The following is a 27550-nucleotide window of genomic DNA, read 5'->3' as shown; positions in this document are numbered from 1 at the left end:
ATGAATGGTGGCCACGGATCAGGGTGTGATTACTGTGGGGCAACACAAGACAGATTCTTCTGGGGGGCAGGCAGTTCTGTATCCTGACTATGGTGGTGATTACGTGAGTCTACGCAGGTGATAAAGTTACACAGAACTATGCGCATCAGAAAAAAGCCCAAAAAGTGGTCAGCCCTGAGTAAGGCCTCTAGTTCAGTACTGAGCGTCATGCCTTGGTGACGTAAGCAGCTCTCCCAGCAGGGAGCTGAGGAAGGATATACTGGAACTTCCTGAACTATTTTTGCAACTTCCCTGAGTCTTAAGATATTTCAAAATATCTTAAATATATCAAAATATCTTTGAAAACATTTGCATCACTTGTGAGCACACAAAATCTTAAAAGATACGCTAACCATGAAAAGACAGCTTCAAGTGTTCAAAAGACCTTTATTTCAAAATGAAACCTTCCCATTTTAACAGTCTGAAAGCCACACTCATTACGTCTAGTAACGCTTGTCAGCAGTGATAACAAGGAAGGAAGTGCAGGGGTGACCCAGCCTGTGGGGGCCCTGGCCCGAGCCCCTCCACTTGCTCTGTGTATACGTGTAAGTACCTGTTTGTCCAAGAACCCTTTACCTTCTGGGTCGGCCAAGTCCCATATCTGTGGAAACACAAAGATGTTCGTGAATGCAACTGCCCATCGCTGCCTGTTTACTCACAGGGCAGGAGCGCCCAGCGCCGCAGCACGTGGACCTTACGGGTAGGCCAGAGTGGCTACTCCCGGGCTGTGGGTGGGGAGGCAAATTTGGAACGGGTGAATCACTGGCGCCCCCCCCCCCCCCCCCCCCCAGCCACGGGCACACAGCTGGCCGGTGGCAGGGCCTGGAGAACACTCAGGTCCACTCGGCTCCAAAGCCAGAATCAATCCACCAGCTGTCAGGGTCCGCAAAGCACTCAGGCCTCCCGTCCGCTGCCCGAGTGACAAGTGGGCTAACCCACCAGTTACAGCCTGAGAGGCCCGCCGTGGCCAGCCCACTCCCCAGGAGGCACATCCCCTTGGAAGAGGGGTCTGGCCTTCGCCTGCCGGGGGAATCCCGAGGGCGGCCTCAGGAGAGAAGTCACTATTGGTCTTCACATACCTTCCCGAGGATAATGTCTGAGAGCCCGGACTTCTTCAGAAAAAGTGCAGCTTCACTCGCCCCAACGCGCCCTGTGTATGCCGGGTCTACCTGGAATGGGGGCGCGACTGGTGAGACGAGTCTGCAGCAACCAGAACAGCAGACAAAGCAGCACACGGCCCACTGGCTACTGGCCGATAACGTGGAGGACAGAGAGGGACTCGAGGCCATGCCGGGCTTCCATTCAGGACTGTGCCTACTGAGACACGCCCTCGCTAATTCGATCCCCAAAGACACCCGTGAAACTTACCTGCTTGTAATAAGATTCGTATAAGGGATTTCCAGTGGGAATCTGTAAACGAAACCACAGACACTGGTCAGAAGTGGGCACGTCCCGCCTTCAAAAAAAAGTGCCATCCCCTCAAACAAAGTGTCACTGCTAAAATGTAAATAGTGAAAGTCAAAACGTACGCACTTTAAACGTCCTCTCCACACAGACCGCAGCTTGTTTTTAGATACAGATCTCATACTTACCCAGTTTGGGAAGCGGAAACGCTACCACTCTTTCACAAGTTCTAATTCCTAACCAACAACTTGGCACTCAGGAAGCAGCAGCAGCTGAACTGACTTCCACTCACCAAAGGCGGGGATTTCAATGTATCCAGGGGCTCAGAGGATCCTCTGAGACTGTTCTCTGGTTCCGGAATCAGAACAGGAGTTTCTGCATATCATCACGTGTCACCAGACACGCAAGCTTCAGACTGGTTTCCCCGCCCCAGACCTGGTCTCCACCCATCCCGTCCTCCACCAGTCAAGAGATGCACACTGACTGGCCCCCACTGGGAGACAGCTGGCCAGTGGCCACTCCTACTGTGGCAGGCAGGAAGTACCAAGTCCTCAGCTCAGCACAGAAGACATTCCACATTCCAGCCATCAGATCCCAAGACGTCACTATTTAGAGAAGGTAACCACCCAGTCGACAGTCACGTAGCTCCCCGATGTGGCTCACTGAGGCCACGTCTGGATCTGGCCTGGTGGACGGCCAAGCCCTCACACTTTGCACCGCGCGTCCGTGGCCTCTCTTCCCGACCCCGGCGAGCCATCCCCCAGGGGAGGTGTCAGCCAGGGAAGAAATTAGGCAGCCACTAAAATGTCAGCTCCAGGGGCACCCGCATGGCTCCGTCAGTTAAGTGTCCGACTTCAGCTCAGGTCATGATCTCTGCGGTCCATGGGTCCGAATTCGGCATCAAGCTCTGTGCTGACAGCTTAGAGCCTGGAGCCTGTTCTAGATTCTGTGTGTGTGTGTGTGTGTGTGTGTGTGTGTGTGTGTGTGTGTGTCTCCCCCTCTCTGTGCACCTCCCCCGCTCGCATTCTCTCTCTTTCTCTCAAAAAGTAAACATTAAAAACAATTACAAATAATGCCGAGATTACAGTCAGCTCCTCTAGAGGATCCCAACACCTCTGAGTGTATGAAGAGGTGAAAGTACAGAGAATACCACCAAGACAGGATGGAAATAAAAGGAAAAGAGCATGAAGGTCTGAAGGGGGAGAGAGGAAAGTCAAAACAGAAAGAAAGGGAGAAATCCTGAAAAAACAGGGAAAACCAAACGCAGACCAATGTAAAAAGGAAGGCTGGGGAAGAAGGAGACATGGCTTGAGAAAGAAAAAGAGACAACACCAGCGAGAAGGATCAAGAGGTAAGCACATGGGGGGCTCCTGGGTGGCTCAGTCGGTTAAGTGTTCGACTTCAGCCCAGGTCACGATCCCACGGTTCGTGGGTTCGAGCCCCGCATCGGGCTCTCTGCTGACAGCTCAAAGCCTGGAGCCTGCTTCAGATTCTGTGTCTCCCTCTCTCTCTGCCCCTCCCCTGCTCATGCTCTGTCTCTCTCTGTATCAAAAATAAATAAAAACATTAAAAAAAAAAAAAGAGGTAAGCACATGGCCTCAGCCACTCCCCGGCTGGCTGCTTCCTCCTGCCTGGCGCACTTGCCCCACACTGTCACTGGGGGAGTCTGTCACCCTCAGCTCCCAGGGGCCTTAGACAGCAGTGCCCGCCATCACACCCCATGTGACCTCCTGGGTCTAAACCTCTGGCATCCTTCCAAAGCACATCACATCTCCTCAGAGGAGGTAAGGCCGGCAGAGGAAGCAAAGTCAGGCAGGCTGTTTGTCAAGGGGACAGTGGCCGGGTCCTGACAACACATCCCATGCCGGTGGTTCACAGGAAAGGAATGCACAGGCCCCAGGGACCTCCACCTTGATGGCAAAGATCCCCTTCCCACCAATAGTCAGAGAGTCTGAAATGCATTGCCAGTGGGATTTTTTCTTTTTTTTTAAGATCTCACGGCAGGCAAGAAAGAAGTTTCCAAGCTGCTATAATTCCAGGACAAAAGTTACGGTATTGGGGGCATACAGAGTCAACGACTGCCTCAAACTTCCCAAATGCTTCTGTGCTACTGGATCCACAATCAAGAAAAACAAGACCCTGAAAAGCCTCTGCAGCACCAGACCCAAAGCTCCAACCGTCTGTGCTAAGGGCTCATCCCCCAGGCATTCTATGGCCAGGTTTTAATCCCACATGATCCACAGGTGACAGAAAAACCACTGGAGAAGCCTCGACTATTCCTCTCTTTGGAAGTCGATTTAGTGAAGCTGGGACAAAGACCGCAATTAGAGGTTTTGATCTGATTACTCACACTTCAGCTACTGCAAAAGCCGAAGGGGAGAAAGAAGGGACACCACCAGATCTAATCGGTACTTGCTCTCACCACACTGCCTCAGCCCAGGGACGGGTGGAGTCAGGTCTGCAAGCTGCCCGATGCGCCACTGAAGACACCTGCTGCTAGCCAACACCATGAACCTCCCGAAGACAGGCAGTCTATGTGGCCAGCTCCTGGGCAAGACCTCCGTCACAACCAGCTCGCAGCGTCACAACTAGCAGGCACAGGCAGCGGCTCCCAGAGGGAGTGTTGCAGCTGCTGGGGCAGGGCGCGCTGAGAGTGGACACCTGCACTGTTTGCTTTTGTTTGACCCCAGACAAAGCCTGGGGCACACACAGAAAGGGGGGACGGGGCTTTCAGTGTAAGAGGCTGCGGAGAGCTGGGCGAGGTCTTAGAAAATGGAAGTAGGACAGAGCCGGCCTGGGACGGCAATCTCCTTCACCAACTCACTCTAAGGGGCCAGCTTCAACTTACAGTGACTGAATCATTGATGAGGTTCAGTCAAAAGTTTGATTTTGACCTTTCAGTTGCTTGTCGTATCTTAAAATACACAGAGATAACATGAAAAGTTCCTGTGGCCTCTTTGCTCTCTCCTCCAGCCTAGATGCACTTTACAAGCGGGGATGGCAGGGAGGGGAGCGTAGCAAGGAGTTCACACCCTTCTGTGGGGTGGGCTTTAAAACACCACAGTTCATGTGAGCACATGCAGTTTTAAGGCTGGGGAAACGCAGCTCGAGATGAAGGAAGGACAGAGCAGAACCACTTTGGAGGGGAAATCTTCTGAAGATCGGGGTTCCAGCCACTCCTAAATCTCCCAGGATTGAATTCACCCAGTTCGGATCCCCACTTTTGTCCACAGGCAGGACCCTTCCTAAATCCTTATGCCTGGAACCAGGAGAATTCTCACTCTTCCAGGAAAGGATGTGCTCTCGTGCAAAACAAAGCAAACAATCGCCAGCCTTGCTCATTTCAAAATGGCATTCTTTAAAGGAAACTAGTTTTTGTTTTAGGACTTTTAAGGTTTTTTTTTAATTTATTTTTGAGAGAGAGAGAGACAGAGAGAGCACACAAGCAGAGGAAGGACGGAGAGAGAGAGGGAGGGAGGAGGGGGAGAGGGAGAGGAAGAGAGAGAGAGAGAGAGAGAGAGAGAATCCCAAGCAGGCTCTGCACTGTCAGCATAGAGCCTGACGCGGGGCTTGAACTCACAAACCGTGAGACCATGACCTGAGCCGAAATCAAGAGTCAGATGCTTAGCCAACTGACCACTCAGGTGCCTCTGTTTTGGAACTTTTAAAAAAAGGTTTAATTTCTTGCACTAACAAATAGGGGATCACATTTATGAAGCACTCACTGTTTTCCATCCAGTACCTCATTTAATCCTCCAACCACACTACAGCACAGGTACCCAATGTACAGGTGCTAAGACTGAGGTTACCTTGCCCAGGGTCACAGAGCCAATGAGTGACAGAGCCAGAGGAACACCCAGGTCACGTGGCCCTAACCTACTCTGCGTGCTGCAAAAATAGCCCAGGCAGCTGGGCACTCGGGCACAGCACAGCCTCCCAAGCATGGTAGCCTGGGAAAATGCAGACTCATGATTATATGACTGTGCATTTTATTCCACTGAAGAGGTCAGACTGCAAGACTCAACTCGAGTACATAAACTGACTTGAAAACCAGCACAGCCTGTCACTGATTTCCCCAAGAAAGCCAAGACCCCATAATGGCTGTATCTATCTACCTGTCTTTCTTTCTCTTCCTTTCTTTCTTTGTTTCTTTCTCTCTTTCTTCTTTCTTTCCTTCTTTCTTTTTTTACTGTCATATATCTTCTTTTTTTAAGTTCCAGTGTAGTTAGCACACGTGTTTTGTTAGTTTCATGTGTACAATATAGTGATTCAACAGTTCTATATACTACTCAGTGCTCATCAAGATAACTGTACTCTTTAAATTTTTTTAATGTTTATTTCTTTTTGAGCGAGACAGAGCGTGAGCAGAGGAGGGGCAGAGAGAGAAGGAGACACAGAATCGGAAGCAGGCTCTAGGCTCTGAGCTGTCAGCACAGAGCCCAACGCAGGGCTTGAACTCATGAGCTGCAAGATCATGACCTGAGCTGAAGTGGGATGCTTAACTGACTGAGCCACCCAAGCGCCCCAAGATAACTGTGTTCTTTACTCCCCATCGCCTGTTTCCCCCATCCCCCAACCTACCTCCCCTCTGGTAACCAACTGTTTGTTCTCTATAGTTAAGAGTCTTTTGGGGGGCACCTGGGTGGCTCAGTCTGTTAAGTGTCTGACTCTTGATTTCGGCTCAGGTCATGATGTCACAGTCATGAGACGGAACCCCATGTTGAGTTCCACACTGGGCATGGAGCCTGCTTAAGATTCTCTCCCTCTGCCTCTCTCCTCTGCTCGCACTCGCTCTCTTAAAAAAAAAAAAAAAAAAAAAAAAAGGTTGGGCATCTGGGTGGCTCAGTCGGTTAAGTCTCCAACTCTTGACTTCAGTTCAGGTCATAATCTCATAGTTCATGAGTTCGAGCCCCACGCTGGGCTCTGCCCTGACGGTGTGGAACCTGCTTGAGATTCTCTCTCTCCCTCTCTGCCCCTCCTCACTTGTGTGAACACTCTCTTTCTCTGAAAATAAATAAATAAAAGTTTAAAAATAAATAATTTAAAAAAAAATTTTTTTTAACGTTTATTTATTTTTGAGACAGAGAGAGACAGAGCATGAACGGGGCAGGGTTAGAGAGAGGGAGACACGGAATCTGAAACAGGCTCCAGGCTCTGAGCTGTCAGCACACAGCCCGACGCGGGGCTCAAACTCACGGACCGCGAGATCATGACCTGAGCCGAAGTCGGACACTTAACCGACGGAGCCACCCAGGTGCCCCTAAAAATAAATAATTAAAAAAAAAATTAAAATCTCTTTTGATTTGTCTCTTCTTTCCATTGTTCATTTGTTTTGTTTCTTAAATTTCACATATGAGTGAGATCATACGGTATTTGTCTTTCTCTAGCTGACTTATTTCACTTAGCATAATATACTCTAGCTTCATCCACATCATTGCAAATGGCAAGATTCCATTCTTTCTTATGGCTGAATAACATATGCCACATCTTCTTTATCCATCCATCCATCAATGGACACTTGGGCCCCTCCTTCCATAGTTTGGCTATTGTAAATAATGTTGCAATAAACATAAGGGTGCATATATCCCTTCAAATTAGTGTTTTTGTACTCTTTGGATAGACACCCAGTAGGATAGTTCTATTTTAAATTTTTTGAGGAATTTCCATACTGTTTTCCACAGTGGCTGCACCAGTTTGCATTCCCATCAATAGTGCACAAGGGTCCCCCTTTCTCCACATCTTTGCCAACATTTATTGTCTCTTGGGTTTTTGATTTTAGCCATTCTGACAGATGGGAGGTGATAGCTTGTTACGGTTTTGATCTGTATTTCCCTGATGATGAGTTATTTTGGAAGAACAAATATTGTTAAAACGTCTATACCACCCAAAGCAATCTATAGATTTAAATGCAATCCCTATCAAAATACCAACAGCACTTTTCACAGAACTAGAATAAAAAATCCTAAAATTTCTATGGAACCACAAAAGACCCTGAATAGCCAAAGCAATCTTGAAAAAAGAAAAACAAAGCTGGAGGTGTCATAATTCTAGACTTCAAGTTATATTACAGAACTACACTAATCACAACAGTATGGTACTGCATAGATAGATCAATGGAAACAGAATAGAAAGCCCAGAAATTAATCTCTGACAAAGCAGGAAAGAATATGCAATGGGAAAAAGACAGTATCTTCACAGAAGGTGCTGGGGAAACTGAACGGCAACATGCAAAAAAATGAAATTAGACCACTTTCTTACACCATACACAAAAAATAAACTAAATGGATTAAGGACCTAAATGTGAGACCTGAAACCATAAAGATCCTAGGAGAGAACACAGGCAGTAATCTCTCCAACACTAGTCGTAACAACGTCCTTCTAGATAGGCCTCTTGAGGCAAGGGAAACAAAAGCAAAAATAAACTATTGGGACAAGGTCGAAATAAAAGTCCTCTGCATGGCAAAGGAAACAAACTACAAAACTAAAGACAACCTACTAATGGGAGGAAATATTTGCAAATGGCATATCCAATAAAGGGTTAGTATCCAAAATATAAAAAGAACTGATAACAACTCAATACCAAAAACAAAAAAACAAAAAAAAAAACAAAACAAACAAAAAACCCAAATAATCTAATTAAAAATGGGCGGAAAACATGAACAGACATTTCCCTAAAGACATCCAGATGGCCAAAGCACATGGAAAGATGCTCAATGTCACTCACCATCAGGGAAATGCAAATGGTTGTGTTTTTCAACCCAGTTGCCAAGTTTTGCAGGAATTAGGCATGTAACACTAAGAGACATCCCGTTCTGAGTTTCTACTTGGAAAACCAGAAGCCGATGCAAAAATACAGCCCAGTACTCACTTAATAATCCTTGCATTTCTGTTTTCCACTTGGCATTAGCTGCCCTCCCTGCTTACAAAGCCATCATCTTGGCTATGTGCACAGTCATATTCTGCAGCTGAGGAAAGTGGGATTTAGCTCAGCAGCATTCAAAAAACATCAGAAAACACTGGGGCATCCCTAACTGCCCAGCAACGACCAGTTCTCTCCAACGGCACCATCGCGGGGGGCGGGGGGGGGTCCTAAACCCCAGGTAAGGTAAAGCATTGCTGACAGAAGGAGAACACTGAGGTGAGAAAGAGCTTTTTATAAGTCACAAGGAAAAAGACATCTTCATTTAAAAATGAGCAAAGTCAAAGACAAAGGTGACTCAGAAAGAAAAGATGTGGCAAAGTTGGGGGAAATGTTCAATTTCGGTATTACAAAAGAGAGTGACGCGCCAGCGCCTGCTATCAGCTTGGCGGGGTCAGAGAGAGGTTGCTGGGCAGAGCTAGCAAAGAGGGAACAAGCATCTTGGGCCCTGCCAGTGGGAAGATGGCCAAGTGGCTTTTCTGGAGGGTAGTGCCACCCCACACACTCCTGATAGGCAGGTTTTAACTTGATTCCTACCAAACCCCAGCAAGATTTACTGGTAGATAAAAAGAAGATTATTCTAAAATGTATGGAGACAGGCAAGGGAACCAAAATAGCTAAACAATTCTGAAAAAGAAAAAGAAAGCGGGAGGAACCAGTCTACCTGATTTCAAGACTCACTATGAGGCTGCAGTAATGGAGGCGGCATGGCAGCGATGGAGGGGTAGACACACAGGGCCAGGGAACAGAGCCCAGAGCCCAGAAAGAGACACAGGTGTGCCCAACCAAGTCCTGACAAAGGTGCAGAGCCATTTAGGAAAAGGAAAGAGGTCTGTTCCACATACGGTGCGGAAGCAACTAGACATCCAGTGGACATCCAATGGAAGAAAAAGAGCCTTGGGGCACCTGGGTGGCTCAGTTGGTTAAGTGTCCAACTCTTCGTTTCACCTCAGGTCATGATCTCACGGTTTTGTGAGTTCGAGCCCTGTGTCGGGCTCTGTGCTGGCACCACAGAACCTGCTTGGGATTCTCTCTCTCTCTCTCTCTCTCTCTCCCTCTCTCTCTGCCCCTCCCCTACTCGCACTGTCTCTGCCTCTCTCAAAATAAACTTAAAAAACGAAAAGAGAAGGAAAGAAAAAGAAAGGAAAAGAAAAGAAAAGGAGCCTCAACAGAATCTCACACTAGATTTCTACAAAAATTAACTCCAAATGGATCACAGGCTTAAACGGAAAACTGTAACACTTTTGGGCAAAAACACAGGAGAAAATATTCAGGATCAAGGGCTGGGCAAAGAGTTCTTAGACTTGATACCAACAGCCTGACTCATAAAGGAAAAATTGATAAAGTTGGACCTGATCAAAATTAAAAATTGTTGCTCCTGTGAAAGACCCTGGTAAGAGGAGGATAAGCCAAGCCACAGAAATATTTGCAAATCACAGATCTGACAAAGGATCAGTACCCAGCATATATAAAGAGCTCTCAAAATTCAACACCAAAAAAGCAAACAATCATATGAGAACACAGGCACGAGACATTTCGCCAAGAGAATGCACAGATGTCAAGTAAGGCCACGAAAAGATGGTCAACATATGTTGATCATTAGAGAAAATGCAAATCAGAACCACTTGCAGATGCCACCACACACCTATCAGAATGGCCAAAAGAACAGTGACCCCAGTGAGCACGCAGAGAAACTGGACCACTTCCACGTTGCTGGTAGGATGGTAAAAAGGTACAGCTACTCTGGAAAACAGTTTAGCAGTTTCTTTGTTTTTAATTAATTTATTTTTTACTTTACTTGGCATATGGTGCAGTAATGATTTCAGGAGTAGAATCCAGTGATTCATCCCCTGTGTGACACCGAGTGAGTGCTCATCCCAACAAGTGTCCTCCCTAATGCCCCTTGCCCATGTAACCCAACCCCCCCACCCACAACCCCTCCAGCAACCCTCCATTTGTTCTCTATATTTAAGAGTCTCTTATGTTTTGTCCCCCTCCCTGTTTTTATATTATTTTTGCTTCCCTTCCCTTCTGTTCATCTGTTTTGTATCTTAAATTCCTCATGAGTGAAGTCATATATTTGTCTTTCTCTAATTTTGCTTAGCAAATACCCTCTAGTTCCATCCATGTTGTTGCAAATGGCAAGACTTCATTCTTTTTGGTTGCCGAGTTAATACTCCATTGTACGTATGGAGTGTGTATTAACACACACACACACACACAAACACACACACACACACACCACATCTTCTTTACCATTCATCTGTCGATGGACATTTGGAGTTTAGCAGTTTCTTAGAAAGAATTAAACCTGCAACTGTCATGAGACCCAGCAACTGTCCTGGGCATTCATCCAGAGAAATGAAGACTTAGGCTCACATAACACCCTGCACTCAAATGTTCAGTGCAGCTTTATTCATCATCTCTCCAAACTGGAAACACACTAGACATCCTTCAATGAGTTAAGCGAACTGTGACACCCCCCCATGGAATACTACCTGCCAATGAAAAATGCCAACAAATGAACTACTGATACACACAACAACCTGGAAAACTCTCTCCAGAGGATTATACTAAGTAAAAAAGGCCAATCTCCAAAGGTTACATGCTACATGATTCCATTATACAACATTATTAAGATGCTGAAATTATGGAAATGAGCAGATCAGTGGTTACCAGGGGTTAAGGAAGTAAGGGGAGTGGCTAAAAAGGACCAAGAGGAGGGATCCTTGTGCGGGATGGAGCCCATCTCCATCTGACCCCAGCAATGTCAAAGTCTTGGTTGTGATAGTGTACTACAGATTTGCAAAATGTTACCACTGCAGGAAACTGAGTGAAGGATACACAGGGCCACCCTGCATTATTTTTCCAAACTGCATGTAAATCTACAATTATCCCAAAATAAATTTTTAAAAGAGTGAGAGAGACAGGAGGCCTCACAACCAAATAACAAGGTCACCTTTTTAGACAATCAGGGAAATTTGAATAGGGACTGCATATCAGTCGGGTAATACTAAGGAATAATTAAATGTGTAAGGTGTTGGGGCTCCTGGGTGGCTCGGTCAATTAAGCGTCCAACTCTTGATTTTGGCTCAGGTCATGATCTCATGGTCATGATCACATTGGGCTCCGTGTGCTTGAGATTCTCTCTCCCTCTCTCTCTGCCCCTCTCCCACTCATCCATGCATGCACTCTCTCCCTCTCCCTCAAAATAAGCTTTAAAAATGAATGAATGAATGAATGAATGAATGAATAAATAAATAAACAAATACATAGATAAAATGGTGGTGATAGGGCACCATGGTCATATAAAGACAAATGGTCTTACTGTTAGAGATGCATATTGAAACGTGATTTCTGAGATTTAAAATAAAAACCTCAGAAATAAAAATGTATATGGCAGAGGAGGTCAAGGGACGGTAGACAAGTGCAGAGAGATTTGAAAAAATGACATTTGTTGTAAACGGGTGGTGAGAAATGGGAGTTCATCACAAACTCTTCCCTCTACTTCGAGTGTGTGTAAAATTTTACAGAAAGACCGACATTTGATATGTTTCTGCTTTGGCAAGGATCCTAATGGTACAAGCTGCTTCACGTGTTAAGTATGATGAACAAAGAGTAGCTTTATCACCAGCACTGTCATACTTTTGTCAAAAAGTAAAAACTAGCACTTCTTTAACACACACACACACACACACACACACACACACACCCTTCCACTACTGCAAGGTCTCCCCTTGGGAGGTCTACCCTGAGGAAGTGATTAACTATGCAGGAGGTGGGGAAAGGCAAGAGGGACGTATCAGTTCACCCTGCTTGAGGGCAAGGACTGCAGGTGACAGCAAAGGTTGAAAACAGGTGAGAAGAATACACCACAAAGCAGTAAAAATAGCAAGGGCAGAGGGGCGCCCGGGTGGCTCCGTCGGTTAAGTGTCCGACTTCGGCTCAGGTCATGATCTCGCGGTTTGTGAGTTCGAGCCCCACGTCGGGCTCTGTGCTGACAGCTCGGAGCCTGGAGCCTGTTTCGGATTCTGTGTCTCCCTCTCTCTCTGCCCCTCCCCTGTTCATGCTCTGTCTCTCTGTCTCAAAAATAAATAAACGTTAAAAAAAAATAATAAAAAAAAAAACCCAGCAAGGGCAGAACCCTTATGCGTGGGCTATGATCGTCAGGTATTTGCAAAGGGAGGGTCCAAGCCACACACACGGTCACGGCCCGGCTACAAGCGCACAGCGATCATATACGCACACGGACCTGAATGTGGCAGGACGGAAGCCACAGGCTAAGAGACGTGGTTGCCCCCTGTGGCTCTGAGTTTGCCAGCGTTCTACATCAGTGCACCCTGCTTCACTGCTTTTGTGAGTAAGACAGAAAAGGGAAGGAGACACATTCAAGGAGAAGAGGGGTCTGAAGCTACGTGATTCTCCCTGGGGACCCTAATGACCGCCATGACGAAAGAAAGACAAGCTGAAGGTGTGTGCACCTGCCATTGGGCACAGGGTACGGCACCTCCACCCAGCCCACTGGGAACTCAAGGCCTGCGGTGGGGACGGGAAGCGGGGGGTAAGGGCTGCAGTCCCCAACCACAAGGAGAACCAAAGAGCAAGAGAACCAAGCCTGAAAGTTTGGACACACAGTGAAGCATCAAGGCGACCAACACAGCCAGAGGGAGTCCAGGGCCAGAACTACCTGGAGACTCGAGGCGTAAACGCTTCAGCACTGCTGGGAGCCCACTGCTCTTGCCCCATCTACCAGAAATGGAAGTAAAAGAGAAACCGAGGTCACCCGAGGCAACCTTCCCGCCCTGACATGCCACCCTGTGCAGGAGGCAGGACCTACACTGAGTCCCAAAGGTCTCCACCCACACCTCTTGGCCCCGCACTCCCGGCACCAGGGGAAGCAGACCCACACAGAGGCCAACAGTGCCACCAGACAGATGCGGACTCAAGTCCTACCCCACCACTAGTGTGCTGTGCAACCCTGGGGAAGGTGAGCAGCCTCTCTGTGCCTCAGTTCCTTCATCTGGAAAATAAGGATAAGCATTCCCACCACCAGAGACTGACCTGGGGTGAGCTCTCCTCCAGTGCTGGCTGTTTATAGTTCTGTGCTCTCTCTTGTCCTCTCCTTCCACCGTCTCCCATGCGAAAATGTATCCCATCCCCGTACATGTTCCCTCAGCCCAGTTCTACCTCAAGCTACTGACCGCCCCTTTCCCAGAAGACTTCCTGAAAGAGTGGTCTGCCCTTGGACTTATAAATTCATTCATTCACTCAATCAACAAACCAAAGGTTAAGTTCACACTATGAGGAGGAATCAAGCATACAAAAGGGTGTGAGACACAGCTTTAGGGCTCAAGATGGGGAGACACGCAGGCAAAGTGAGCCCGTGACTGCAGCACAAGGTGCCATGGGACACGAGGGGATGGCGGGATGCACAGCCGAAGCCTCTGGAGCCTGAGCGAGGGGTCAGCGATGGGCAAGGTGGGCTCTAGGACAGAGGGGGCCGCCAGGGACCTGGGCTCATTCAGCACGGTTTCAGCCAGCCACAAGAGTGGACACAGTGAGGTAACAGGGTGTGTGCCCGCCCTGCTGAAAAGCCCGGAACGTGATCCCCAAGGCGACCTGAGCAGATGTGCACACGAGCCAGTGAACTAAATATGCACTTAGCTACGCAGAGTGGGTGACAGGGGAGCACCCACAGGAAGCAACCAGGGAGAGACTTGGGCAGGCCTCCAGGATGATGAGGCCAAGGAATGCAGCCACTCACGGCACACAAACACAGACAACATGAGCCATTCACCTTCACACGTTTCTCTGGGATGTCCCTATGGGCCATCGAGGTGGAAACCTCTGCCATTTCTACAGAATGCCTCGTGGAGCTCCTAGTCTGGAGGGGAATGTCATTACACGCGACAACACACACCGAGGGCCATTAAGGGCCGGGAGGAAAAGACGGGGACAGCAGGGGCACTCGGCAGGCCAGACACGCACCTGCGAGGGCAGGAAGACCGGCCCTGCCCCAGCTGAGCCTGCCCGAAGGGATGCAAGGCAACAAGCAGGCCAAGGACACCGGCAACACAGACAGAAGGAGGCACCACTGGCGGGAAAACACCAAGGGAGGAGGGTCCTGAGGGGATCGGGGGACGGGTGTGTGGGGAGCAGTAGGAGGGTTGAGTGCAGCCACAGAGGGCAGGTGGATGGCCCTGGAAAGGGTCAGGCAATGAGAGCCCCCAGGACCTTGCCTGGGCAGCCGAGGTGGAGCAGGGAGCAGATTCGAGCTCATTCTCCCCAAAGTGCTGTTTAAGATGAAAAGTGGCCCCGGCCTCCCCAGAGCCCTCCCTGGATATGGCTCCTCCTAGCATCACAGAGAGCAGCCCCCATCCGTTCTGTCCTTCCTTCCTCCGTATGGTGGAGCAGGCAGGCCCTGAACAGACTCACAGGGGCGACAGCTCAGCAGTAAGGGCCCCCACACAGCAGAGCACCTACCACCTTCCTCGAGAATGCCCACTTCCCACAAGGCTCCCAGCTTTCCCCAAGGGGCCCTGAATCTTCCCGAAATTCCTTTCCTAGATCAGACACCCTGGGCCATCTTCTGAGCCCTGGCCCGATATTTGGCCATCCCCCAAGAGAGCCCACTGCCCGGGACTCAGGGCTCCCCAAGGCGGATGGGGTCAGCAGCTCTCCATGCCCCTCCCCTCCACTCTGCGGATGGCATCATCAGCTTCCTGGCACCACTGCTCTTCTGTGGAGCCTGGGGGTCCTCTAGGCACCAGGCACCGAGTAGGCTCCAGATTCCACAGATTCCACGGAGGAGCGGAGCATCACGGTCTGATCAGGGAACAAACACAGAAGAGAAAACATGCTGGCAGGAGCAGGGAGAGGAATTTCACACGGTCGCTCCTCGGCTCGGAAAAGACCCTCTGTGGTTGGCAAAGAGTGTGAGTTGGCAAAGAGGGTTCCAAGCCTCTGCCGAGCTCTCGAGGTGCCCCACAGCCATCTCCGGCCCCCACCCCCCAGCTAGCTGCACTACTCCCCGCCGACACACGCACACATCCACCTGGACGCTCACACACACTCACTCAGAGGCCCTTGCACACAACCACGGGCACACAGCCCTCAATCCCGGCTTTCCTTCCTGCTCTGGCAGAAGCTCTACTACTGTGTGCCTCCCGCTCCTGGTCTCCCCCCAAATCATTCCCTATGCCTGGGGGGAGGGGGGCCGAGCCTGCTGAAGGCCAGTTACCTCCCAGCCCCACAAATGACCCCCTGCTTTAAAAAGCCTCCCAAAGTCCCCCCCAAATGAAATGAGTCCCTCCCTCCCTCCCCCACACTCCCATAAGCCCCGAACTTACAAATGAGACATTTCTTAAACGTCCAATTTTTGTCAAGGCCTCCCTCCTACATTTTCAATTCGGTGGAGCTGGGGGGGGGGGGGGGGAGGTGGAGGTCTCACATTTATTCTACCTCTTGCCATGCTGGCGGGGTAAGCAGGCCTTCCTTAAACGTCTGTTTACAGATCGTTTGTTCACAGATGGAGCCTCAGGAGGGAGAGGGTGGGATGGGTGCAGCAAGGGCGATGCTCAGGTAGAGACACAGCTCCACCACTCAGCAGCAGAGCGGGGCCTCAGTTTCCGCTTCCATAAAATGGGAACGATACAGTGCCTGCCCTGAGGATCGCTTTCAGCATCAAGGCAAAGCGCACTCCACAAGTGGGAGGTGCTGCTGTACCCATCAGCGCCCTTGTTACCGCCACCGAGTCAGAGGAGCAGCCTTTCTTTACAGAGAATCGGTGGCGGGTGGGAAGGGAAGTCAGACAAGGCTGCTAACCAGGGCGTGTCCCACAAGCATCAAATCCGCAGTCCTTACAGCATGCCACACCAAATGATCTTGGCCAAAAAAATGATAAAATATTTCACCAAACGCTGGCTACGCTGCAGCACACGTCGTACTCATTTTCTCTCTCAACTAGTCGGCTGAGCCCCTCCCAACATCTAGGACACCCCAGTCTTTTACTAGTTCTTAAGTCTTACTGATGATTTTTTTTTTCAACGTTTATTTATTTTTGAGACAGGGAGAGACAGAGCATGAACGGGGGAGGGTCAGAGAGAGGAAGACACAGAATCTGAAACAGGCTCCAGGCTCCGAGCTGTCAGCACAGAGCCCAACGCGGGGCTCGAACTCACGGACCGCGAGATCGTGACCTGAGCCGGAGTCGGCTGCTCAACCGACTGAGCCACCCAGGCGCCCCTTACTGATGATTTTTTTTAAAACGTGCAATTTCTAAAAAATACCAGGAATGCTAAAAAAATAAAAATAAAAATAAAAATAAATAAATAAATAAAACGTGCAATTTCACACACAGAAGGTTAAGTGCGTAGTAGCTGTGAAGCAAAGGGTATTTTCGAGGGGCTCGAAGGCAACAAAAAATTAAATCAAGAGGCCAAATGCCAACGGGACGGACGAGCTTGGCTTGAAAGAAAATGCCGATTCCCTGGTCTGGCGTGTGGGCGACAGGAACAACAGCACTGGCTCGCACTCACTCAGCAGCCGTGGGTGTCCGCTCGTCCCTATGGAACCCCCTTCACCATGGAAAGAGCGCCCACGACGGATATGGGGTGCCCTGCGGGCACAGAGACCGTTCTAGTCTTTGTCAAAGAAAACACCCAACGGGAGAAACATTCTCAATAACACACACCTAGGTCTACCGGGTTCTGGCACCCCCAACCACAAACTGCCGCTTCTAGGGTGTGGGGAATTTTAGAGGGCTAATCCAGTCCCTGAGCCTTCCAGTCCAGGTTTAAGCGTGTCCATGTGAGGGCCTCACCATCAATAGTTCTTTCGGTTCATTCTTTCCGCTTTAAAAACAGCCTGGGGGGTGCCTGGGGGGCGTCAGTTAAATGTCTGACTTCGGCTCAGGTCGTGATCATGGGTTCATGGGTTCAAGCCTCACGTCGGATTCTGTGCTGACAGCTCAGAGCCTTGAGCCTGCTTCAGATTCTGTGTGCGTGTCTCTCTCTGCCCCTCCCCTGCTCGTGCTCCATCTCTGTCTCTCAAAAATAAACAAACATTAAAAAAAAAAAAAAAGTGGTCTGAAAGAAGATCGTTTCCTTTTCCCACTGAGTATATAAAACTGAAAACAACCTTTGTGGATCAGAAAAGCCAAGTTTCTATGGATCAACAGGCATGCCTGTCACTGTCACTAGTAAATCAGGGAACCCCCTCCCATACCTTCTCATAGCGGAAGTCAAGAGACACCGGAAGCCCTGCGAACATGTGGGGGCCTGGCCATCAGGATGCTGGTCTCCCAAGGCTTCCCTGACTCCCATCCCCAGGGCAGAAGGTGCCTGCTTCTCCACCCAAGGCACAGAAAACATTTCCACTAATCAACTACCATCAAGGGCGGCTACAGACGCTGCTCCTGGTTGCTATTCGGAGCGTGTGGCATCCATCAACAGATGGTGATCACCTGCCTGCTGCAGGGGCTCGGGACACAGCAGGGACACAGCTGCTTCTGCCCTCCCAGGAGCCCCCCGGTGTGGTGTCCATGGGAGGGAACACCAGCTTTGGAGTTGCGGTCTGATCCGAGCACCCCACCTCCCTGAGAGGCCTGAACCAGTCATTTTCCCTCTGTCCTTCTCAGTTTCCTTGTTCAGAAAGAAGCTGCAGGGACAGTGACAATGACACTTCCCTAATGAGGAGTCAGTGGTGAGTGGGCACAAAGTGGGTGTCCAAACACACTCCCTTACTTCTGTGCAATACCTGCACCTCAGATCTCTCCCCGACAACTGGGTTCCCAGAGTTGGGGAAGGGGAGTCTGCCCGGGTCGGGACCGGGCGGGGGGGGGGGGGGGCGGTGAGCAGCCAGTCTGAAAGGCTGTACCCTACTGCCTCCAGTCCTGCCGGAACAGAAGAGAGAAAGGAGGAAGGAAGACCCAGGCCCCCTCTTCCTCCTGTCCTTATTTCCAATCCTGTAGGGCAACTCATTCCACCCATGCAGGCTGCCACCTGACCTCCACGAAGGAGTCTGCCACACGGGGTCCTACTTATCTGTGTGCCTGGGAGCCCGGCTCCAGCTGAGCTATCTAAAGGGTGGGGGCTGTTTTATTCTTCTTGCTCTCATACCAGCACAGGGTGGATGCTCAGAAAGTGCAACCTGACGGTAACCCCAGGAGGCAGGCTGCTTCTCAAATGCACCTAAACGCGGGGTCCCACCAGGCCTGAAGGGCCTGCTGCAAGGTGACCCAGCCACCCACCTGGCACTGCCCAGAAAAGCTGGTCTGGCCCTGCTGGCTGCACACACCACACCTGCCCCTTTCTCCTGCCTCCTCCCCCCACTTAGAAGGCCCCTCTGCCCAAATAACCATCCCACACAGTCCTCCAATCACCAACCCCTCTCCTCTTCCAGAAACAACCTCATGCCAGGTGGCTCTTTTTTTTTTTTTTTTTAACATTTATTTATTTATGAGACACAGAGCATGAGCAGGCAAGGCGCAGAGAGAGAGAGACACGGAATCCAAAGCAGGCTCCAGGCTCTAACGTTTACTTATTTTTGAGAGAAAGAGACAGAGTGAGAGCGTGAGAGGGGCAGAAAGAGAGGGGGAGACACAGAATCCGAAGCAGGCTCCAGGCTCTGAGCTGTCAGCTCGCGCTCAGAGCCCGACGCGGGGCTCGAACCCACGAACCGTGAGATCATGACCTGAGCGGAAGTTGGACGCTTAACCGACTGAGCCACCCAGGCGCCCTAGGTTGCTCTTTACCACTTCGTGCCCATATCACAACAAGCATCTCTGAGCTAGTGCCCAGCTCTGTGCATTCTCTATGCAAGCGGTCAGATCTAAACATCTCACTTCACTCCTCGAGAACGTGCCACAGCTCCTCACTACCTCACACAGTGTGGACCTGCCATTTGTTCAACAGGATTACTGAGCACCTGGGGAACTAGGACAAATTAAAACAGGCCTTTTTGAGCGTAGTCTAGGTGGTGGGGGAGACTGACCATCCATCAAATAATCCCAGCAACAGGAAATTACAAACTGGTATGTGGAAAAGTACAAAGCATCCCCACAGACAGTAACAGAGAAGCTGAGCCAATCTGTCAGGGAATGCTTTACCTGAGGAAGTGATGTGCCAGCTGAGATATGAAGAGTAGAAGTTAACCCAGAGATAATAGGTGGAAGAAAATCCCAGAAAGGAGCAATAAATAGCATGTGCAAAGGCCCTGAGGCAAGACAGAATGTCGCCTGAACAAGCAACTGGAAAAGAATGCCAAGGGGCCACAGGGCACAGCAAACAGGGAGGAGGGCAGAACTGGGAAGCGTGGGATGCAGGTGAGCAGCGCGCTGGAGGGGCAGAAGCCAGCCTCCAGTCTGCAGACAGGGACAGCCAGGCTTCCTGGCACCACCCTTCCCTGCTTTCAGCCAGTGTCTACAAAAGGAGAACTGACTTTTTATCAGCCAGTCTGAACGTAATCAGTAAATCAATTCTGCCATTAGGAGTGCAACAGTCCCCCCCCCCCCCCCAGTAGGCAGAGCCAGGCGGAAGTGCAAGGAGATGGCTGTTTGTGGTCATCTGTAGCCTCTCCCTCCCTCCAGCAGCTTGGGACATTAAGGGCTGGCCTTACCACTAGAATGGGCAGAGCATTCTAAGCAGGAGCGGCCCTCTGGGCCACACAGCAGGCAGGTCTCCACTCTACCCCACCCCCCTCGTCGGCCACTCTAGGCAAGCAGACACCCTGTCAGTCCCTTTTGTCTCGGACCAATCTGTAGGCCAGGCACAGACCATGTCCCATTTACCAAGCCACCTTCTCCCTTTAATCCCCAAGTCACCCTAACTAAAAGAGGGATGCGGAGCCCAAAGTTCCCAGCCCCGGCCTCACATCCGGCCCTTTTGAGCCGGGATTCCAATCCCTCGGTTTCTGTTCATTCTGCTCTGCCGCTGTCTGAAAAAGCATCCCTCCCTTCCTTCCCAATGTCCCCACGGCCGAGCCCCGGCGCCCTTCCTCCTCCATGCAGCTGACTCCAACACACCCAAGTGGAAGCAAGTCGTCCGCCCCTCATCCAGCTCAGACCACCCGTGGCCTCTGCCTCCACTGTGGCCCGGACCACGCCGACCCTCCTCGTGGGCCGGACATGGCGCCCTCATTTCTGCCTCCACCTTGAGGCACCGAACACCCACGCCAGCAGGGAAACCGACCTGCTGACCCTCTGTAAAGACGAAAAGGCAGCTTTTCCGTTTCCCCCATGACTTTCCAGGGAGAGGAGATCAAAACAATAAAATAAAAATTTAAACACGTGATCTTCTCTCCATCAGACTCTACAGCATCTAGCAGATACAGCCCCTAGCACCCAGGGAGCACGGCCATTGTTTAAAACCAAATGACCTCTCACACTGTTGAGTGCTTGGCAGTGAAGAAATAAATAAAAAGAAACTGGAGTGCCGCACAGAGCCCCAGATCTGTGTCAGATGAGCTGTATCAGCACGAGCTTGTGGGGTGACCTTTCACAAGTGACCTCTGCCTCTGGGCCCCAGTTTACCTCTTCATAGAGGGAGGATAAGACGGACCACGGTGACTCGGGAGGGGGAGGTGAGCAATCCAAATGCCTTTTTGCTCAGTCCTTGGCGCCTGTGCAGTGAGGCCTCCCCACCTCACCTGTGGGATTGTAAACTCGGTTTCACAGCCCTCACAGCGTGGACCACACGGCCCTGGGACAGACTACATACTAGCTCCTTTCCTGCTGTCTGCCCCACCCCCACCCCGTCCTTAGAACCTCGGCTCCAGGTAACAGAGCTGTCTTCAGGTTCACTGCTACGTCCCACAGGCCAGGAGGTGCCCAGCAAAGAGAAGAAGCCTGATACACATCTGCCGAATGAACAGCGCGATCCACAAACGAGAGGCGCTTTCTGATGGCACACCCATCACCCCGCGAGGTGCTGATACTCCGCTGTCAGGAGGCAGATACTTAGAGGCAGGCCCAGTTTGCACACGGACAAAGTGAGATACGGAAAATGCCGCACAACCGAGGGCTCTGAGAGAACATCTGGGGACCATGACACTGAAAACACACACCCCCTGAAGGGACCTCATGGGGTAACGGGGTGGGAGAAGTGTCTTTGAGGAAGAATGTGGAAGAGCTTTCCGAGTGGATGCTGGCTGCTCAGGTGAAGTCTGGGAGGGGAGAACCCGAGGGCACCCCCAGAGTGGCTGACGGGCTGCCTCCTTCGGGGCGGGGGGGAGGGGGGGGGCGGCTGTGTTCGTCCGTCGGCACATTAACGGCAAGTGGCCTGAGGCATCAGAGAGTGGACGCTCGGCGCTTGGGTACCATCTGATCGAAGACAGTCCACTTCCGGGATCAGCTGATCGGTAAAGAGCCAGATGTGGGAAAGTTGCTTTAAAGTGCCAAATTGGGGGAGAGGGAGCAAAACTTGTATGTTCTTGTTCGACTGGGAGCTACTCAGTCCACAAAAACCAGGCCAATGCAGGTCAATACGACAAAGAGCCAGCCGGGCAATTCTGGATCTTACGGGGCAGGGCCAATCTTTACTCTAAACCCTGGCTCTGTCCCCACCAATTTATACCACATCACCATTAGCATTCTAGTAAGACAGAGAGACTGGCAATTATTTTAGAGGAAAAAAAACAAGGGACGAAAGGACAACCAAGTGTCCCAAGCACTTGGCATTCACAGCAGACACGTTCACCGGGTGTTGCTCTGGGCGAGGAGCCCAGCGGGCCGCCTGGAAGAGGGGAAAGAGCGGGGCTCTGCAGGCAGACGGATGTGGGGCCAACCCACCAACTATGGGACTTTGGCAAGTTACTTAAATCTCTGTGGGTCTCAGTTTGTGAAATGGTAATAAAAACCTTCCAGAACATGGCACCCATTAAAATGATGATGTGTATGTATCAAGGGCGTGGGCACAGGAAGTACCTGGCGGAGGAGGACCCCAGTGGCATTGGTGGGAGCACCCCCCTGGGCCCAGGACACTCTCTTCATCAGTGAGCCCAACGCTTCCCGCATGCTTCCTAGGTCGAGGGCCACACAAGGGACCCACAGAAGGTACAGGAGGTACAATGACGTTCTGGGGGGACTGATGGAAGACACCCCCAGGAAGGCCTCTGGGAGTGGCCTCCCGTGGGCGGGAGGTGGGGCAGGACACAGCAGGAGGTCACAGCATGAGGTGGGGGCAACAGAGCCATGGAGGGTGTGGGGGGAGCGCTGGGAACAGCAAGCTGGCAAGGTCAGGCGGAGCAGCACAGGGGCAGCCGAGCTGGACACATTGAGGGGAGGGAGACGGGCGGAGCTGGAAGCTTCTGGAGCAGGGAGGGGGTGGTTGTGCGGAATGAACTCGGAGGCAGAGGCTGAGTAGGAAGGGGGGCAGCCGCAGCCTGTGAACTTGTGGATGCGGTAAGGAAGTGGCCAATTCCAGAGGTGGCTGGCAAGGCAGAAACAGGAGGCTGGACTCCGGCAGGGTCTTGGTGGGGGAAGGGCACGCTCTGCGGGGAGACCCTAAGATGGGGGCAGACAGAGAAGACGCAGTGCTGTGAGGCTCAAGGGCAACCAGTGACAGGCTACCAGGGTGAAGGATGGCATGGTGACCAGCCACTTACGAGATCACACGGTACAAAGGGGGGAGGGACACAGGTGCACTTCCAGGGTAGGAGAGGCAAAGGGGAGCTTGCTCAGAGGCAGGGAGAAACGGAAATCACTGAGCTGCCAACGGAGGGAGAAATCCACCCTGACTCTTCCTTCACAAGAGCAAGATTCGTATTCAGGGTCATCAGAGACTGTACAGGGAAAGAGGTGCCACAGATACCGGGGACTGTGGAGCAGACCAGGAAAGATGCCTATAGCAAAAGTGCTGGTGACAGAGGGGAAACACACAGCCCCTCTCCCCTCTGCAACCCTGCTAGCAGCTGCTTTACTCACCTTCACCTGGCCATCCATGTTCCAAGTTCCATGTTCCAAGAATGTTCCAAGTGTGCCCTACACCTCAGTCCAACCAGAGCACAGCCTCACGCTCCAGGCGGCTCCCTGAATGCCCCCAACCAGAAATTATCCTGGAATCCTATCCACGCATCTCCGCGAATTACCTGTGAACCTGTGTGATCCCTCAGCTAGACTGGAAGCAGCTGGATGGGCTAAGCCTCACACCTTAGCCGACACGAACACCTAGTGCAGAGCTTCCCATAAGAACAGGTATAAAGAGGGGCGCCTGGGTGGCTCAGTCCACCCAAGAGCATCCGACTCTTGATTTCGGCTCAGGTCATGATCTCACGGTTCATGAGTTCCAGCCCCGTGCTGGGCTTTGCATCAACAGCGTGGAGCCTGCTTGGGGTTCTCTCTCTCTCCCTCTCTCTCCCTCCTTCTCTCTCTCTCTCTCTCTCTCTCTGCCCCTCCCCAGCTGGTGCTCAATCTCAAAATAAATAAATAAACTTAACAACAACAAAAAAGAACAGGTGTAGAGAAATGTCAGATAACTACCTGAAGGAAGAAAGCCTGGTCACGCCTTTGTTCAACAAACGTGTAAAGGAACAGGAAAAAGCACAGAAGTCTGTGACCTAAACGTGTCATGGGCTCCTGGCTGTCAGTCTCTTGCAACTCCCACCCCTGTCCCCATCCCACACACAGAGAAGAAAAGCCACCTGGAAATGGCGCTGGCATGTATAAGTCATGGGTGCTTCAAGAGTTTACCTGACACCTCCTGGGGGCTGGTCACAGGATCAAGAGGCCTGTACCTGCTCTCCTTGGGTGCCTGGGTGTAAACCATTGATTGGTGCCAAGGGGTGTGTGGACAAAACACATTTCTGGTGGGATGGAAGGGGCTCTACTTATGACAAGCGATCAGCAAAGGCCTCTGGGAAGAATGACATCTGAGCTACCACCCGAAGGAGGGAAAGGAGCCAGGAACCAAAAGCACCAAGGGAAGAGACAGGGAAGAGCACTTCTGGAAGAAGGAACAACTAGTGAGACACCCTGAGGACAGAGAAAGCTGGGACTGTGGGAGGAGCAGAAAAGCAGCGAGTATGGCTGCAGTGTGGGGACCAGGGAAAGCAGGAGGCGGGAGAGGGCTGGCAGGCACCAGACCAGCGAGGCTTCCTGAGAAAGAACTGGGAATTTATCCCAAAGGGTGCTAAGCACATGAATCACAGGACCCAAATCATGTTTCCATTCCTTAATTCACAGTGGCCTTCCTCTGAACCTAATTCTGCATCAGTAAAATGAGAATTTCCTTCTCCTTGTTGTGGGGATAAGTGCCAACATGTTAGAAAGCACTTAAACTCCAACGCACTCAATAGACATTAGCCACTGTTGTCATCAAAGTTCAAATCAGGGCTTTCAAAATTTGACAGGAAGTCAAAGGAAGTTTCAAAAAGATTCTTCCCCTCCCAAAAAAAATGGGAGCACTTTCTCATTAAGTGAGCCTAAGTGAGTTTCACCCAATGCACATATCCTAAACTATAGCGACTGGCTATTAATAATAATGCCCCCTATCTGTAGAGCACCTAATTTACATAGCACTTTCATACCTCTTATAAGAATGTATTAATTAATAACCACTGGCCTTTAACACTTTTAATTTCATGACGGCGTTACAAATTGGCTAGTTCTTGTAAGATTTAGCAGGTATGTCTCTCTCCTTGGAAAAGCTGACCAGTCATGTCAACCTACCTATCAGCTCTCTTAAGGTTCAGCATTCTTACTGCTGTGGTCTACATTCCCGTATGTCCCAATCTGCCAGAGAATTAAATGATGGTAATAATTATAGTTTCACGGAGTGCTTTGATGTGCCGGGCACTGTTTACTAAGCGTTTTACATGCTTAATCTTCACATCATTCCTATATGTTTTATATTTCCATTTTCCAAATGAGTTCTAAGCACTTCACCCAAGCACACTCAAAGGAAATAAATGACAGAGCCAAGAACTAAACAGCAAGATGACATGACCCCATGTCTTCACTCTTAATTCCAACTCCGTGCTAGATAGTTCAAAGTGCTTATAACATGGCGCTTGGTACAACACAAGTATTCAGTAAATAAAGGCAGCTGTCGTTAGCAGGACACAGGTAGTTTCTAGTTCCCATAAGAGTGTCACCTCCAGGAGAGCAGCGACCTTGTCTGTCTGGGTGACTGCTGCACTCCCAGCACCTGGCCCAACGCACATTTGACAGACAAATAAATGAATGAACATCCTTCCCAGAAAGCAAAGCTGCCTGCGCAAGGCTCTTTTTTGCACGTTATATGTCGCGCCGCTGTTACTGCCCCTTAGTAAGACCATCAGGCAGATTTGAAGACGCAGAAAGGAGACGTGCGAGCTCCTCTCTCTCAATTCAAGGGTGGCAGAAACAGCTCCCAAGGGAGGGATGAGTCCGGGATCGCACTGCTGGAGGGTCCTGGCCCTGGCAGGGCTCTGCCCTCCACCCCGGCGGGGACACCGTCTTCGCCGGCGCTGGGACCCGGCAGAAAACAAAGACTCGCGGGGCTGTCGCACCGGCAGAAAGGCTCGCTCCCCTCGCCCACCTCCCAGAGTGAGAGCCCAGTGCCACCGTGCATCACCCGGCCTGGGAGCTGCGGCGAAGGCCAGACTCGTAGCCCGGCCCGGGCCCTGAACCATGCAGATACATGCAGCAGCCCCGCCTGGACGCCGCCCGCAGAGGGTCTCCAGGGCGCGGGAGGCCGCGGGCCGGGCCGGCCTGTCACCTTCAGGACCGCCCGCCCACTCGCCCTCCCTCCGCGCGGGCCCGTCAGCACGAGCCGCCGCCGCCCGGGTGGGCCTCCCCGCGCATCGGTCTGCCCGGGGCGCCCGCCTCGCGCCTTACGCCCCGGCGCTGCACCCCCGCCCGCTGGCCCATACCTGCTGGGAGAGCGGGATGAGCGGGGCCGCCATCTTCCCGCGGACTCGGGCTCCGAGCGCCGGGGAGACGGGGGCGGGGCCGCGCGTGCGCACTGGTGCGAGGGGCGGTGCGCGCGCAGCTGAGTCCGGGAAGGGGCGGGACCGAAGTAAGGCTGCGCACGCGCAACCGAAACCGAAGGGGCGGGGGCGGGGCCGCGCACACCTAGCCCAGGCCGGGAGGGGGCGGGGCCGGTTAGGCGCGCGGGTCCCACCATGTGAGCCCAGCCTTTTTGCCCCGTTACCCCTCCGTCCGCTGCGTAAGTCTGACATGCTGTCATTCTTTCAGGTGCCGTTCCCTTTTCCGTGCGCCTGGCAAATCCTTATGGGAAGGTTGTTACGCACCCCGCGGAGCGTCAGAAACCTCGCCGTGCCCAACTACACTCGCTGTTCCCAGGATAGGGTGTATGTGTGTGGGGTTGAGTGGGTGGGAGGGTGTGTGGCTGTGTGTGTGTGTGTGATGATTTCCCAGCTCCCATTTCTAGCAGGAGGCAAATCGCCTTAGCAAGTCACTTAAGTACTTTCTCGGAGCCCCTAGTCCCCCCTTCTGAAAAGTGGGAGTGGTAATATACGTTTGCTGTCGTTCCACCTCCATGTCTCACACTGTGCCTGGCACAGAGCAGGCACCGGACGTTTGCTGGAGAACCGGTACTGGAGGGGGCATTTATTTCTCAGACGTTTTGTCTTCCATTCGCGAGGGACACACACTCCTCTGTGGCCAGATTCACTAACAGGATGAGTAAGGATTCCACTAACAAGATGAGGAAGGAAGCCTGGGCAGCTGACCGCAAGGTCTCTTCAGGGCAGGTGGGCATCCCCTTACCTGCCCTCCTCCTGTGATGGTGGCACAGTGAGTCTGATCAGGCCCTGTTTCTCAGGCAGGCAAGCTAGAAGGCCATGTGATCTCAGGGGTGGGACACAGCTTCCTGTCTCCCTCTTCCATTTGGGAGTCTCACAAGGTCCTGCTGGTCTTATGAGACACCCCTGAGTAAAGAGCAATGATATGAGACCGTGTGTCATCTGGTCTCATCTTGAGAGTGTTTTGCTGTCTGCTCTAAGTTTTCAGTCTCATCATGCTCCTACACTTCTCCATCCCCTGTATAAAGATCAATGGGAAGGGGCACCTGGGTGGCTCAGTTGGTTGAGCATCTGACTGATCCTATGATCCCAGGTGGTGGGATCGAGCCCCATGTCAGGCTCTGTCCGAGCATGGAGCCTACTTAGGACTCTCTCTCCTGGGGTGCCTGGGTGGCTCAGTTGGTTAAGCGTCCGACTTCAGCTCAGGTCATGATCTCATGGCTCGTG

At 51.4% G+C, this 27550-nt stretch overlaps 1 protein-coding gene across 12 annotated transcripts in view; it reads right to left on the bottom strand.

Annotated features, from left to right (window-relative positions):
* Positions 1-26303, bottom strand: part of EPS15L1 (epidermal growth factor receptor pathway substrate 15 like 1) — a 97731-nt gene extending 71428 nt beyond the window's left edge. For 10 of the 12 annotated variants that reach the window (XM_027038219.2, XM_027038221.2, XM_027038226.2 and 7 more), the window contains exons 1-4: positions 26210-26303; positions 1408-1449; positions 1119-1208; positions 593-640 (exon numbers count right to left, since the gene is read on the bottom strand). In XM_027038219.2, coding sequence (XP_026894020.1) covers positions 593-640; positions 1119-1208; positions 1408-1449; positions 26210-26242 — 213 coding nt within the window. In that variant the 5' untranslated portion in view covers positions 26243-26303. Of the gene's footprint in view, positions 1-592; positions 641-1118; positions 1209-1407; positions 1450-26209 lie in introns of those variants that run through there. The other 2 variants (XM_027038220.2, XM_027038224.2) reach the window with 2 other exon arrangements.
* Between the last annotated feature and the right edge of the window lie 1247 nt (positions 26304-27550).

This window comes from Acinonyx jubatus, chromosome A2 (genome assembly GCF_027475565.1).
Source record: "Acinonyx jubatus isolate Ajub_Pintada_27869175 chromosome A2, VMU_Ajub_asm_v1.0, whole genome shotgun sequence".
In the NCBI taxonomy this organism is placed as follows: Eukaryota; Metazoa; Chordata; class Mammalia; order Carnivora; family Felidae; genus Acinonyx; species Acinonyx jubatus.
This window is presented reverse-complemented; position numbering and strand designations above follow the sequence as displayed.